This window comes from Oncorhynchus kisutch, linkage group LG2, assembly GCF_002021735.2.
Source record: "Oncorhynchus kisutch isolate 150728-3 linkage group LG2, Okis_V2, whole genome shotgun sequence".
Classification (NCBI taxonomy): Eukaryota; Metazoa; Chordata; class Actinopteri; order Salmoniformes; family Salmonidae; genus Oncorhynchus; species Oncorhynchus kisutch.
The window spans coordinates 50,126,592-50,143,238 of NC_034175.2; the positions used below are offsets into that span (position 1 = coordinate 50,126,592).

Sequence of the window (16,647 nt, forward strand, 5' to 3'; positions counted from 1 at the left end):
GTATGACAATCTTTAAAGAAATCCATATAACTCAGTAGAACCCCCCCCCCAAACACAAATATTTTAGTTCATATTAATCAATCTGAACACACACACACAGACATGATTTAGCTCACCATTTTGTTCTTCGATTCAAATACAGTTTGATTTGTCACATTCTCCAAATACAATAGGTATAGACTTTACCTTGAAATGCTTACTTGCGAGCCCTTTCCCTACAATGCAATGTTTAAGATGAGGGAGGACAATATATTTTTTTCATGAGCATGGCCTTATTTCTATTACAGCATACTGGATGACTGTCATTCATTCCATTCCCCAGCTCAATGTGACATCGATAGGTTAAGGCTACTACACGATACTCTGATTTTCCCTATACACAGCATAAGGTTACTACAACCTAGCCTATGAATTAAAGTTTACAACGTAGGTGCACACAGGTCATGAGTAATCAAGGTGACAGACCGTGACAGATTCAATACTGCCTTGCACACTCTTGCCTACAGTACATCTAGCTGATCTAGGGTGTAATCATTTGTCCAACAGTTGCAAACAAGAGTTTCTATTGGACAAATTCAGGTATGTTTATCCCCGTTTAAGAAACGTTTTTCAACAGAATTGGCGGAATGAATACACCCCTAATCACACGCAAACACAGCCCACTTTCATAGTAGCCACATACAAACAGCACATGATCTTTGCATGACATATTCCTTCTCGCATCTATGCGCTCTCCTCCTCTCACCTTTTCCTTACGCTTGTGGACTTCAGTGCACAACACATCAGCTGTCTGTTACCAGGCGAAAAAACCTTTCCAAGCCAAACCTTCATATCATAACCGCTAACCGCTACACACAGCCTACATTGTCACTGTATTAGCTAACGTTGGTCAACATAGCTAATAGAACTAACGCGTTAGTAAACTCGCTACAATCCTGTAGTACAGTGTACAGTCAGCCAGCAAGCAGTTTAGCAGTTACAATGTGAAGTCAATGTACCCAGAGGAGGACAGGAACTAGCTGGTGCTATCATGGTGTTACCCTACAGAGTGCTGTTGAGGCTACTGTAGACAGTGTGTTTTAATCAATACTTTTTTATTTTAATGTTTCACTGTTTGTTTTTTTCTGAAATTCACTGAGGAGGATGGTCCTCCCCTTCCTCCCCCGAGGAGCTTCCACTGATGTACAAGTAGGTAGGGGTACAAGTGACTAGGCAATCAGGATCAATACTGTGCCTTCAGAAAGCTTTCATTCCCGTTGACTGTTACAGCCTGAATTCTAAATGGATTGAATATACTTTTTCTCTCACTCATCTGCACACAATACCCCATAAATGACAAAGTGAAAACATGTTTTTAGAAATGTCTCATTTACATAACTATTCACACCCTGAGTCAATACTCTATAGAATCGCGGCGATTACAGCTGTGAGTACTTCTGGGAACTGTAAGTCTCTAAGAGCTTTTCACACCTGGATTGTACAATATTTGCCTATTATCTTTTTTAAATTCTTCAAGCTCTGTGAAGTTGATTGTTGATCAATGATAGACAGACATTTTCAAGTCTTGCCATAGCGTTTCAAGCCGATTTAACTCAAAACTGTAACTCGAACACTCAGGAACATTCAATGTTGTCTTGGTAAGCAACTCCAGTGTAGATTTGTCCTGGTGCCTTAGGTTATTGTCCTGCTGAAAGGTGAATTTGTCTCCCAGTGTCAGATGGAAGACAGATTGAACCATGTTTTCCTCTAAGATTTTGCCTGTGCTTACAGCTGTATTTAATTTATTTTTAACCCAGAAAACTTCTTAATCCTTGCCAATGACAAGTACACCCATAACATTATGCAGCCACCACCACGCTTGAAAATGGTGGTGATCAGTGATGTGTTGTATTTGCCCCAAAATTAATTATTTGTATTCAGGACAAAAAATGTAATTCCTTTTCCATATATTTTTTATTCTGTACAGGCTTTCTTCTTTTCACTCTGTCATTGGGTTAGTATTGTGGAGTAACTGCAATGTTGTTTAACCATCCTCAGTTCTCATACAACAACGAATTAAATACTGTATGTAACGGCAGATTTCCTCCTCTTCGTCTGAAGAGGAGTAAGGATCGGACCAAGATGCGGCGTGGTAAGTGTTCATGACAATTTTAATAACAAAAGCACTGAACACTATGAAATACAAAAACAATAAACGAATACGTGAAATAACAAAACCGAAACAGTACCGTGTGGTGAAAAACACAGACACGGAAACAAACACCCACAAACCAACAGTGAAACCCAAACTACCTAAGTATGATTCTCAATCAGAGACAACGAACGACACCTGCCTCTGATTGAGAACCATACTAGGCCGAACACAGAAATAGAAAAACATAGAAACACAAAACATAGACTGCCCACACCAACTCACGCCCTAACCATACTAAATAAAGACAAAACAAAGGAAAATAAAGGTCAGAACGTGACACTGTAATCCCTGAGCAGTTTCCTTCCTCTCCGGCAACTGAGTTAGGAAGAACGGCTGTATCTTTGTAGTGACTGGGTGTATTGATACACCACCAGATAACTTCACCATGCTCATAGGGATATTCAGGGTCTGCTTTTTTATTTTTACACATCTACCCATCGGTGTCCTTCTTTGGGAAGCATTGAAAATGTTAATGTGTTTGTGGTTGAAAATGTGCTTGAAATTCACTATTACAATGTGGGACCTTACAGATAATTGTACATGTGGGGTACATAAATGGGGTAGTTATTCCAAAATCATTTTAACCACTATTATTGAACACGGAATGAGTCCATCCAACTTATTATGCGATTTGTTAAGCACATTTATACTCCTTATTTAGGCTTGCCATAACAAAGGGGTTGAATACTTATTGACTGAAGATATTTCAGCTTTACATTTTTTATTTAACAATTTTTCTACAAACAAAATTCCACTTTGCCATTATGGGGTATTGTGTGTAGATCAGTGACACAAAATCTCAATTTATTCCATTCAAAATTCAGGCTGTAATACAACAAAATAAGGAAAAAGGGAAGGCACTGTAATAAATAGTGTCAGCAGCGTATGTGGACAGTGTGAAATGGTGTGTGTGTGGCATGAATATGCATCTGTGTGTGTGTGCTTTGTATGTATGTGTGTGTGTGTGTGTGTGTGTGTGTGTGTGTGTGTGTGTGTGTGTGTGTGTGTATGTGTGTGTGTGTATATGTGTGTGTGTGTGTGTGTGTAAGTGGGTGAGTGTGTAAGAGTGTGTTTGAGTGTGAGGGGAATATATCTGAGTGTGTGTTTGTATAGTCCTGTGAGTTTACATAGTCAGTGTAAGAGAATCATTGCAAAAGGGGTCAATGCAATAGTCCGGGTAGCCATTTGATTAACTGTTCAGGAGTCTTATGGCTTTGGGGTAGAAGCTGTTCAGGTGGCTTATGGTCCCAGACTTGGTGCTTCAGTAATGCTTGCCGTGCGGTAGCACCTTGAACAGTCTATGGCTTGGATGGCTGGGGTGTTTGACAATTTTCCAGGCCTTCCTCTGACACCGCCTGGTATAGAGGTCCTGGACGACAAGGGGGATCGGCCCCATCTGCACCACCCTCTGTAGCACCTTGCGATCGATGGCGGTGCAGTTCTGATAATTGGATTTGTATGTTCATATGAAAGATTAGAATATTCTACCATGAAACCATATGATTGTATGAAATTGATTAGAATCATGAGATAATTCTAATGATGTGTGTGGTTTTAGTCAGTAGAATTATATATCTGTGTGTGTAGTTTATGTCTATTATAGTATCTTAAAAACAGACTGTCTGAGCAAGATTCAGTGCCGACCTTGGCTGGGGCCACTGAGTGCTTCCCAGGGTCTCCCTATCTTGAGGAAGGATGGGGAGAAAGTCTCACGGATTCCCCTAATCTTTGTCGGCTGGGTAGCAGGACATTGTGTGCTAATGTTTGTGTGAATGTGTGTGCGTATGTTTGTGTGAATGTGTGTGCGTATGTTTGTGTGAATATGTGCATAAGTGGGCATAAGAAGCCAGTATAAAATGAATGGTTTTGAACAACAGACCAGCGCTCTCGTGAATAAATCCTATTGACTATTTTAGCTGGGCCTCCGCCTGTTTCATTTCAATCAGTGTCTTTCAAATCCTGATTAGCAGACTGAGTAGTTTAATTGAGTTGGTTTATGAACATTGAGAACATAATTCTCATATCAAGTATATCATGTTGAAAATGTCAGTGAAGACACTTGCCAGCTGGTCTGCACATGATCACACAGTCGTCCGGGACAGCAGGGGTCTCATGCCTTGTTCAGTGTTTGCCTCGATGTGAGCATAGAAGGGGTTCAGCTCATCTGGGAGTTTTGTGTCACTGGGTTTCCTTTTGCAATAATATTTTAAGATAATACACAGTGCAGAGGACTAACGGTCAAGAGGGAATTAACAATCAATGAAAATAGTGTTTTTTCATTGATAATAATAATTAATATTAATTATTAATAATAAATAATAATTAATACTTAATGATCAATGGTTCAGAGACGTGGGAGGAATTTGTCTAGGCATTGAGCCTGAAACAGGATACTTGTTATTTGGCCATTGGCCCAGTTTTATTGCAAGGAATTATAATTGGTCAAACACAGGCTAGGGTTGGGTTGTAAAACTACATCCTGTCTCTTTGAGTGAACACCTCTCAGGTGTGAGTACCTCTCAGCATAACATCCATGATTTGTCCTCTTTGAATAAACCTATTTTTCTCCCCTTGATCTGCTCTGGGGTCTGTGTTATTGAAGAGTAACATCAACTGCTAACACCTTTGTAATCCGTAATAGTTTGCAAACTCTGTGACATCCGATGAGCGTTGGAGCCCATTCAGTAGTGATTTGTTTTGGTAATCAGTGGCTGTGTTGGAGGGGGAGTGGTTTCACCTCTTTTCTGAGTATATAACCTGCTTCCCAGGCTCCATGTAGCCTACTTGATGTGTGAACTGCTGACTGCTCATAACTTGCAGATGATTGTTGACGCATCAACCAGGATTAAGGTGAAGGGCAACTTGGGACTGTTGTTGATTTCATAATCAGTGGCTGTATTGGAGAGTGAGTGTTTTTTCCTCTCATAGGCAATCAGCAATTAGTACAGGGAGGTGTGCACTTTACCTCTGCTAGGCAATTAACAATTAGTGTTAGTAATTCAGTCTCACCTGGTTCCTCAGCAGCCGCTGTAAGTGGTGGTCATGCCAGTAGCAGTCTTGTCTGTGACACTATGACCGTCGCTGAAACAAAGACTGCTCTCCTAAGTTGTTCTGCAGAGTTAATCGAGAAAGGCTCCACACCACTCACTCACTTGAGTATCTACTTATTTTCTGATTATCTAATTTTGCTCTTTTGTAGCTTTGGCAACTACGAGTGTGTTTTCTATACTTGTTTGCTCCTCTCCCTGTAGGCATTACAGACAGTCCCCACCCCTTGGCTGCAACCCTTCTAATTTTGTGTACTCTGTGCGCCAAACCATGTGGAAATCCGGGTCTCTGGAAGTGTTTGGAACTGCCGATCTGCGGTCAAGAACGCCAAATTCATTTCAGCCTATGCTGCTCTTCAGTCCCTTGACTTTTTGGCCCTGACAGAGACATGGATCACCCCAGAGATCACTGCTGCTCTCTTCATCTGATGATTGTCGAGGTGGTACAGGTCTACTAATGTCTCTTAACTGGAGATTATCTCTTTTCTCTCCCTTTCACCTGTCCATCTGCTCATTTGAATTCCATGTCACTTGAACACTCAAGCTTAACATTGTCATTTATCGCCCACCAGGTGCCCTTGGAGAGTTTCTCAATGAGCTTGACACCTTGAGAAGATCATTTCCTGACGACGGTTCACTGCTTTTCGTACTGGGCGACTTTAACCTCCTGACCTCTGCCTTCGCTTAAATTCTGTCCAACTCTCTCTTACCCCTCCTTGCCTCTTGACCTCACTCTTTCCCAATCTCCTCCAACTCACAAGGCAGGCAATACCCTTGATGTCATCTTTACTAGACGCTGTTTGCCTACTAATCTCAGTGCAACCACCCTTCCAGGTCTTTGATCACTTCTTTGTTTGCTTTTCTGTCTCCCTTTCCTCCAACTCAAGCCACTCAGCCCCTACCCAGATGGTCATGCACCGTCACAATCTTCACTCTCTCTTCCACTGCTCTTCTATCCTATCATCTCTCCTCCCTCCTTTCTCCTGATTTTTGCCTCTTCGATCCTACTCCTCCCTTTCTGCATCCTATGACTCGCACTCTCCCCTTTCCACCCGGCTGGCTCTGCCCTTCTCTGTGGCTGAGTGACTCATTGCGAGCTTACAGAACAGGGCTGCTGGCAGCTGAGCAAAAATTGAGGAAAACTACACTTCCGGAGGACCAATCATCCTTTCACTTTCTCTTCCTCTGTATCCATTGCTAAAGCCACATATCACTCTAAATTTCAAGCTTCTGCCTCTAAACCTAAAACTCTATTCTCCACCCCCTCCTTTCTCTCTGCAGACAACTTTGTCAACCACTGAAAAGAAGGTTGACATCCGCTCCTCATTCACTCAGTCTATTGAGTCCACTGGGTTTAGGATATAAACTAGTGGGACACTCACATCCTGTTGTAAATCAAGGGAGAAGATCCAGACCTGTGCTCTCAATTCACCAAAGGATTGTGCTTTGTCTCAACAGACCTTTTTCTAGCTGAAATTCTAACACATTCAAAATGGAATATTGGAACAATATTTAGAATGTCAGAAATGGTCAGAGGTGATCTATAGAACATTCATTTTGTTTTATTTTGTGATGTCATTAAAGGTATTGTCACATCTACTCCCGCTCCACGGCACTCAACGTTGCCGGTTTACTAATCACTTGCTCTGACAACCATTATGAAACTCACCTGGACTCCATTACCACACTAATTACCTCCCCATATATCTGTCACTCCCCAGGCAGTATTGACTGTGTTTTGTCTAGATGCTACTCTTGTTCATTATATTAAACTCACCACATGCACCTGCTTCTCAACTCCCAGCATCTGTTAGTTATAAAGCAAATACTGTAACGTGCAAAGTACACACTACATAGCTGAAGTTTCTACACTATGGGTTGTGCGTGTAATATGAAAAATGTAGTGTTTTTGTTAAGAGGTATGTGATTTGAGAAGCTATAAGAGATTGTTTTCCATAACTTTGCACAGTGAGTAATCACCGGTCAGGAGGTGTGCCAGCCGGCCGGGGTTCTTTCAAGCAAAAGGTATAAATGACGGGTTAAGAAATGAACACATTGAACCATAAAATGCGTGAAGCGGCATCTACGCATTTAAAATGGTTGGAACTTTGAATCTCAATACGAGGTGGAGACGATAAACTCACCTCCTGGACAATCACTGGTACGTCTGATTAGCTGTCCTAAGTAAAGTATCTTAAATTCGCTATCGAAGAAGGACCATCCTGTTACTCTGCTCTACTCTCATCAACCCATTGGGGAACCATCAATACGGCTGGCTAGCCTATCTTCAAAGAAGCATCTTCGAGCGAATGGAGGGAAAATCAACTCTGTAGTTCTGTTCAAATCAAATCAAATTTGATTTGTCACATACACATGGTTAGCAGATGTAAATGCGAGTGTAGCGAAATGCTTATGCTTCTAGTTCCGACAATGCAGTAATAACCAACGAGTAATCTAACCTAAGAATTCTACAACTACTACCTTATACACACAAGTGTAAAGGGATAAAAAATATGTACAGAACGGCATAGGCCAGATGCAGTAGATGGTACTGTGTACAGTATATACATATGAGATGAGTAATGTAGGGTATGTAAACATTAAGTGGCATTGTTTAAAGTGGCTAGTGATCAATTTTTTACATCAATTTCCATTATTAAAGTGGCTGGAGGCCTACACAAGTCACAGGATACCAGACAACTATGAAGAAGGACAACAGAAGAGTTGTTGGAACCATTTCGGGCAATCAGATCCTTACAAGCGTGCCGCCTTTCCAAGGCTGCCCCGTTCACTAAGAGATCCCAGGCGAACCAAGGCATTTCAGGTAAATACATTCATGATTTCTTGCTCAAAGCAGGTGGAGATTCGTGTGTAAAGTATATGGTTATTGTAGGTGAGTGTAGTTTCTGAATGAGACAATGTTAAGTGTCTCTGTCCTTCTCTCCATCAACAAGTATTCATGTCATTCCGCTAGGGCAGTGGTTCTCAATCCTGGGGACCCACAGGGATGCACATTTGTTTTTGCCCTAGCACTACACACCTGATTCAAATCAAATCCTTTTGATGAGTTGATCATTTGAATCAGCTGTGTAGTGCTAGGGCAAAATCAAAAATGTGCACCACTTTTTGGGTCCCCAGGACCAGAACCAGTGCGCTAAGGACCTGTTTTCAGCGTATTGCGTTTCCAGTCAATCAGTACAAAGTGTGTATGTGTGTGTTTATCCTGTGTTCCCATTTAATTAGCTAGTAAAATTATTAAACATATTTGTGTAGATCTGAATCATAAGTACGGCTTGGCGTTTTTGCAGATGCAAGGTATTAAGCGGAGCGACTCGGGAACCCAAGAGCAGACTCAGATGAGGAAACAGATGAATGAACCAAAATATTTGTTACACAGGGAGATATGGAGTGCAGATCCGGGGAGCTCGGATGAGTTGCAGGAAAAACAGATGTGGAGACTAAGGTTGGAGTTAGCTGAGTAGAACAGGGTGAACAGATCCTGAGGGGAATCCAAGGTAGTGGTTGTGAGTAAAATCCAGAGCAAGGTAGTTGGGTGGTGAGATGTAGAACTGGAGCCAGAGAGAGCGGTAAACTGTAATGAGAGGATAAACAGTGTCAGACAGGGAAGAGAGTAACAGGCGATTGAATAATCATAAATGGCTAGAATCATGAACTGACTGAGCAGAGATTACAATCTGGCAGAGCAGGACTGAGTATTTGTAGAGGTCTTGATTATGGAATGAGTTGCAGCTGATAGGGATCTGCTCTTACTCGAGCACACCTGTCTCCAATCACACAGAGAGGGAGAGGGAGAGTGTGTTCAGGGGGAGTAACTGCAGGTCAAGATGATACCGGATGAAAAACCGAGGGTGTAGCAGGAGCAGTTGTGACACAAGGAGGTTACGACTGTTCAGAATGGTGATATGATACAAGGTAATGATTAATAAGTTGACTGTTTATTTCATGTGATAGGCAAGATGGTTACTCTTTAAAGAACCGATCTCTTGCTGCCCCAGATCCTAATGAGTTAATTGTTACATGATTAATTTAATCGGGTAACAAATATACAGGTAGTTAATTAGGTAAATAACAGTCTTCAGATAATGTTAAAGTCAAGTCACGACAAGGTCATCTCCCGTCTGGATTACTGCAACTTGCTGTTGGCTGGGCTCTCCAATTGTGCAATCAAGTAAATGAGTTGTGAAAATGTAATATTTGTTAAGAAATGCAATTAAATTTTTGCTAGCCTTCATTTCACCATATAAGTATTGTTTTAGATGACACTTATCTTACTTTGTAAAGTAAGTTTATTTGAAAATACTTAATTGTGTATTGCAAAATAACATTGCAGGATCGAGTAATCTTTTCTAAATTAAAGATCTGAGATATCATTGGATATCACATTATATCCAGCATGCATCTATTGTACACAATCATATCAATACAGAACCATTTAAATGTTAAATGTAGGGAGTGAAATAGTGAAATGCTTAAAGCTGAAGTGCCCTGAGTAAAAGAAAGAGAAAGAAAGACGAGCAATTGTTAACATTTGAAAATTAATTTAATCAACAATTTTTGTTCAACATTTGAGAAAATTACATAGACATGTTGTCCATGATATGCCTCATGCTCATGAAGCTCATGCTTCCCATTCCCATGCCTATATCTCTGAAGCTGCTGTGCTCTCCGGGCCTCATGTACTGTACATCTGCCTGCCTCTATAGTGGGGCTGCTCGTACATCAGCCAGTGGCCGTCAATCACGTTGCAGGACTGGCAGTTGAATATGCAGTAACGCTCCTGGATGGATTCACAGTATTCCATAATTTCGTGCATCTGACCTCCAAAGTTATCCCTCTAGTAGATCCTCATCATAGTAATTGCTATTAGCTAATTCATATTGTAGTTTATGTCAGCCAAGAGTTGACGCTTGTGTTAAGGACTGTGTTTGTGCAAAAAGTTTCTGAAAAAACAGTGTGGCCAGCTCAAATGCTGATAGTTGAATCATACGAAACTGGCCGTTCTAAATAAGTGTTCTAAATAAGCGTTCTAATCACACCAGTTTGATCGTACGCTACAGGGACCACTGTAGAATGATCACACCCATGTGTTGGTACGCATAAAAAGGTTCAAATGAGGAACTTGGATTAGCTAACACAACGTGCCTTTGGAACACAGGAGTGATGGTTGCTGATAATGGGCCTATGTACGCCTATGTAGATATTCCATAAAAAATCTGCTGTTTCCAGCTGCAATAGTCATTTACAGCATTAACAATGTCAACACTGTATTTCTGATCAATTTGATGTCATTTGAATGGCCAAAAATGTGCTCTTCTTTCAAAAACAAGGACATTTCTAAGTGACCCCAAACTTTTGAACGGTAATGTATGCTTTTCATATTTCTTCCGTAAGAAACATTCACATTTAGCTCTATTCATATAGGCCAATTCCCACAAGTGTAAAGGGTTCATTTACCACAACCACAATTTCCCATGTGTTTTGGAATTGAAGTATGGCGAGGGTTGATGCACCTCAGCAAGTCTAGACCCTGTGACCAGATGCTTTTGCGGGAACCCTTTGAATCATACACTCTGATCTACTTTTACGCACCATTGAAGACCTGTCGAAAATATTAAATGCATGCATATCTCATGAGACCTCATGCATCAGCCATTTCCAATGACTTGTGCAAATTAGTCTTCAATGTGTCACATATAACATTAAGTGGACACACACCCAAAGGAAGAAGGACCTTGCTGTTTGTCTGAACATCCTGTTTGGGTTTTGAGTTTATAAGGATTTAAATACCTTTGCAAATAAATGACTAAATATGAATCAGGTGTACGAGGACTATGTATATCATTTGCAAACTCCACTTCCCAGTCAGTGATGATGTTGTCCACAAGCCCAAAATCAAGAAGTTTGTTGGTGACTATTGAAGCGATCTCTGCTCACGATTTGCCCTCCAAGAGTTCAGCAATCGCCCATTTGCTGAAGAAGTCAGTCATGGTTAGTGCATACTGGTTACCAGCCACAGTTCTCTTCTCAAAAAGGGTATATGAGATCAATGCCCAGGACAGACCATGCCTGTCTAACTTCGATTGGATGCATTACAGAGGCCTGCATTTTCATGTTATTGTAGAGTTGACACTGGGAACTCCTCAACCTTATGGAATGAGAAAACATAGTACATTAGATATAACAAAGGCAAACACTCGTTAATCTTTATTTATAATAACAGCAATATGCACAGTTATAAAATGGGTTGTTTTGGATCCTGGATGCTGATTGGTTGATAGCAGGGAGTTAAAGCACCCCAATCCCTGCATTCCGCAGGTAATGCCTGTTAACAGTTCCATTAGATTTATCAATGTGCTTCCACTGTCCCACAGCCTAGCCAGTCAATTTGCAAACTTCTTCTCTCCTGGAAAAAAAGGCATCTAGACAATATTTATTCTCCATGCTACTAGCCTAGCATTTGGCTTGGTACGGCGGGGGTTAATATAAGCCTACCCGACCTATGCAACATGTTGCAGTTTGTCATCTCCATCGTGCCATGTATATGAACATGCCGAGACTGACAGTTTCTCTTAACCAGGCAAATTACCTTATCAGGATCATTATTATAATGGATATATCTAAAGAATTGGCAATTGAAACTAAGGTAAAACAAATGAAAATGCACATAGTTTGCTGTCATTTCAACTGCTTGATGTGATTGTGTTACGCTGTAACACTGAATTTCCGTGATACAGATTAAATTGGCTAGCTAGCGAAGGAGAAGTAATGTTAGCTTGTGATTAGTTGTGAATAAGAAAGATAGAAAGTTAGCACTTAACTAGTAGATAGTCTCCATCAGCAGATGTTCCCAGGTATTGTCTTGAGATAGCCGTCTTGAACATATATATGCATTGTCAATTAAAAAAGTAGAGCCAATTCTTTGCAATCGCAACGAATCTCCACACATCAAACCCTCAGCACTTTGACACACGAGTCTGGATTGACAGATCTAGCAAATGCACGTGCCCACAGAACAGTTTTTCAAGGTCAAGGGAGGGTGTGAGAGAGAGGCATCCGCACGAGCTCAGCCATCCACACAAAGACAGGCATGTGCTGTGAGAAATTTACAACGTGATGTTCAAATCAGAACACATTCGGAATGATTGGAACTATTTCACGATGGGAAGATTTTTACATGACAGATAGCAGTGATGATTACAGATAAACTCTGTTTGTAGATAAAAAGGTCTGCAACTTACCATGAGGTATTCTAGTTCAGGTGAGCAAAAGCTCTAGACTTACCTCACACATAAAGCAGCGCACCAGTTACTGTTTACAAAAAGGCACACCCTTCCCCTTTGGTTTAGCCTTAGTCTGCTGTCCGGTCGCGATGAAGCATGGAGTTTTATGTCCTTATCGCCCATCAGTCAAGTTTCTGAAAAGCATATAATATTATTGCTTTTCACGTGCCGTGAGAAGGAAACTATCGAACGGAGCATCTTGTCCTCAAGTGACTGGAAATTTGTCTAACATGGAGAGGAGTGCCGGACGATTTTCTCTGCTTCTGAGTCTAACAAAGACTCCAGCCCTCCTCCTTCATCTCATCTTGCAGTGCTGAAATAGCCCGACCAATGGAGTAGGGTCCGGTGTAAACAAGGGAACAGCTGAGTTGACGTAGGAGCCGAAATCGAGGTCGAAGTCAAGGTCGAGTTGTAGTTCAAAATTATAATGGTATGAGCTATCTGTACAAAACAATACGGAGAAGCAAAAAAAGTCACAAAATAGCAAAGTCAATTTGGAGCAAGTAAGACGTTGACCATTTCTGTCCGCGCCATCTTATTATTCTTCACCTCTTACATCTATAGATACAAATATATCGTGGATTGTTTCCTATATGGCTGATTATGATAACATACAACAGTAAATAAATGAGTTGTGAAAATAATTTGCTTAACAATGTACACTTGTATTCGCATTCTTCCAATACAAGTGCACAGTAATACATATGTATTTAGATCTGAGATATCACTGGATATTATCGTACATCGAGCATACAGTACATCTATTGTATGCTTTTAAATATTAAAATAGTGAAATGCTTAAACATGGAGTGCTCTCAGTAAGATAATCACAAAAATAAGTCAATTTAGCAGTGTAAATACGTTTAATCAACAATTTTCATACAACAATTGAGGAAATTACATAGTCATGTTGTCCATGATACGCCTCATGCTCATGAACCTCATGCCACCGCTCATGCCTCCCATTCCCATGCCCATATCCCTGAAGCTCCTGTACTCTCCAGGCCTCATGTACATCTGCCTGCCTTTGTAATGGGGCTGCTCGTACATCAGCCAGTGGCCGTCCATCACGTTGCAGGACTGGCAGTCGGACATGCGGTAACGCTCCTGGATGGAGTCACAGTCATCCATCATCTCGTGCATCTGACCTCCGAAGTTCTCCCTCTCGTAGATCCTCATCCTGAAGTTTCCACGGTGCTGTACGGAGGAAATAATAGGTTTCATTGATCAGATAAATCATATGTAAACTTGTGTTATATGAGAGTTATATTTTCAGGAGCAAGATTATTCTATTTTAAAGATTAAATATTTTCAACCTACCATGGGGATCATGCGGCTGGACCTGATGCAGTCGTTCATTCCCATCATACGCTGGTAGTCTGAGTACTCTCCCCTCCTCATGAAGTACTGGTTTCCCATGAAGTTGGGGCGATCGTAGACCATGAAGCAGCCACTCTCAACCCTGCAGGAGTGGCACCTGCTCAGGTGGGAGGACATGTCAGGGCAGTCCTGGCTGGTCTCATAGGAACGACCCTGGAAGTTCTTGTCCTCGTAGAAGATGATCTGAAAATGCAAAAATAAATCATTGGTAAAAATTATTACCAAAGAAAGAAATTGAATCGATTGTAATTGACTAAACCAGCCATTATTCAAGCAATAAACTTAAAACTGTAGGCTAAAAACGCTGTGCCTACCTTGCCCATCATGGTTGCGATTGTTTCTTTGAGCTGTGCTGTTGCTAAACTGATGCCCTGTCTGTGTTAACCTTTACTTTTATACCTGACCAAACCCAAAGAATCTGTGGCCCGATTGTGTAAACCCCTGACCCAGCAACACTGTATAGAGGCCTATAAAGTGCTGAAGTGCTTTCCCTACATTTCCATGTGACTGGATCCCATGAAGACTTTAGAATTGGGGTTTGCATTGAGAAGTAAATACAACTGAGCTTTTGGAAATAGTATACAATGGTCTGTTGTACATATTTCTGAACACACTAGGTATTTTAGTGAAACATGTTCAATAAAAGTGTTATTTTGCTTGAGTTTGTTTTTATGCTATAGCCATGACATAATCCATAAATCTTTCCAAACAGCTTGAATTTTGGTTTCATGGGTTGGTTGGTGACTGTGAATAGCTTTAAGTCATTTGGTACATTCAATAAATGCAAAGAAAATACATTATCTTAATAGTTAAGAAAATATTTTACAATCACATAGATTAATGTATATATACACTCTCAGTCAAAAGTTTTAGAACACCTACTCATTCAAGGGTTTTTCTTTATTTTGACTATTTTCTACATTGTAGAATAATAGTGAAGACATCAAAACTATGAAATAACATATATGGAATCATGTAGTAACCAAAAAAGTGTTAAACAAATCTAAATATATTTTATATTTGAGATTCTTCAAATAGCCACCCTTTGCCTTGATGACAGCTTTGCACACTCTTGGCATTCTCTCAACTAGCTTCATGAGGCAGTCACCTGGAATCCATTTCAACAGGTGTGCCTTGTTAAAAGTTAATTTGTGGAATTTATTTCCTTCTAACTGGGTTGGAGCCAATCAGTTGTGTTGTGATACGTTTTACAGAAGATAGCCCTATTTGGTAAAATGCCACGTCCATATTATGCAAAGAACAGCTCAAATAAGCAAAGAGAAACGACAGTCCATCATTACTTTAAGACATGAAGGTCAGTCAATGCAGAACATTTCAAGAATTTTGAACGTTTCTTCACGTGCAGTCGCAAAATCCATCAAGCGCTATGATGAAACTAGCTCTCATGAGGACCGCCACAGGAATGGAAGACCCAGAGTTACCTCTGCTGCAGAGGATAAGTTCATTAGAGTTACCAGCCTCAGAAATTGCAGCCCAAATAAATGCTTCACAGATCATGTGTCTGTTCAAGTAACAGACACATCTCAATATAAACTGTTCAGAGGAGACTAAGGCTTTCATGGTCGAATTGCTGCAAAGAAACCATTACTAAAGGACACCAATAATAAGAAGAGACTTGCTTGGGCCAATAAACATGAGAAATGGACTTATGGAAATTTGGACCGGTGGAAATTTGTCCTTTGGTGTGCTGTCCAAATTGGAGATTTTTGGTTCCAACCGCCGTGTCTTTGTGAGCGGATGATCTCCGCATGTATATTTCCCTCAGTAAAGCATGGAGGAGGAGGTGTTATGGTGTGGGGGTGCTTTGCTGGTTACACTGTCTGTGATTTATTTAGAATTCAAGGCACACTTAACCAGCATGGCTACCACAGCCTTCTGCAGCAATACACTATCCCATCTGGTTTGGGTTTAGTGGGACTATCATTTGTTTTTCAACAAGACAATGACCCAACACACCTCCAGACTGTGTAAGGGCTATTTTACCAAGAAGCAGAGTGATGGAGTGCTGCATCAGATGACCTGGACTCCACAATCCCCTGACCTCAACCAAATGGAGATGGGATGGGATGAGTCGGACCGCAGAGTGAAGAAAAATCAGCCAGCAATTGCTCAGCATATGTGGGAACTCCTTCAAGACTGTTGGAAAAGCATTCCAGGTGAAGCTGGTTGAGAGAATGCCAAGAGTGTGCAAAGCTGTCATCAAGGCAAAGGATGGCTATTTGACGAATCTCAAATGTAAAATATAGTTTGATTTGTTGAACATTATTTTGGTTATTACATACATGATTCAATATGTGTTATTTCATACTTTTTATGTCTTCACTATTCTTTTACAATGTAGAAAATAGTCAAATTAAAGAAAAACCCTTGAATGAGTTGGTTGTTCTCAAACTTTTAACCGGTAGTGTATATGTACACTGTAGATACAAGACAACAAAGGAGGGGCTTCAGGACGAGTCTCTGAATGTCATTGAGTGGCCCATCCAGAACCCGGATTTGAACCCGATTGAACATCTCTGGAGAGAATCTGGAAATCCAAATTAGATTTTTTTTGGTTCCAACCGCCGTGTCTTTGTGAGAGACGCAGAGTAGGTGAACGGATTGTCTCCGTATTTGTGGTTCCCACCGTGAAACATGCTGGTGATACTGTCGATTAGTTATTTAGAATTCAAGGCACACTTAACCAGCATGGCTACCACAGCAC

General features: G+C 40.8%; 1 protein-coding gene and 1 long non-coding RNA gene across 4 annotated transcripts; one reads left to right on the plus strand and one right to left on the minus strand.

Annotated features, from left to right (window-relative positions):
• Positions 1 to 4,976: 4,976 nt before the first annotated feature.
• Positions 4,977 to 7,035, plus strand: LOC116354833 (uncharacterized). 3 transcript variants are annotated; one of them, XR_004204066.1, is made up of 4 exons: positions 4,977 to 5,044; positions 5,219 to 5,350; positions 5,446 to 5,681; positions 5,814 to 7,035. It is a non-coding gene; the product is annotated as an uncharacterized LOC116354833 (long non-coding RNA). The 3 variants fall into 3 exon arrangements; XR_004204068.1 differs by having other exon boundaries at positions 4,988 to 5,044; positions 5,216 to 5,350; XR_004204069.1 differs by having other exon boundaries at positions 4,989 to 5,099.
• A 6,349-nt stretch (positions 7,036 to 13,384) lies between these two features.
• LOC109904421 (gamma-crystallin M3-like) lies at positions 13,385 to 14,352 on the minus strand. The gene is made up of 3 exons (XM_020501665.2): positions 14,237 to 14,352; positions 13,863 to 14,105; positions 13,385 to 13,739 (listed from the first exon to the last, which is right to left on the minus strand). The coding sequence occupies exons 1-3, from the start codon at positions 14,246 to 14,248 to the stop codon at positions 13,440 to 13,442; spliced, it is 555 nt and encodes a 184-aa protein (XP_020357254.1). The 5' UTR covers positions 14,249 to 14,352; the 3' UTR covers positions 13,385 to 13,439.
• Between the last annotated feature and the right edge of the window lie 2,295 nt (positions 14,353 to 16,647).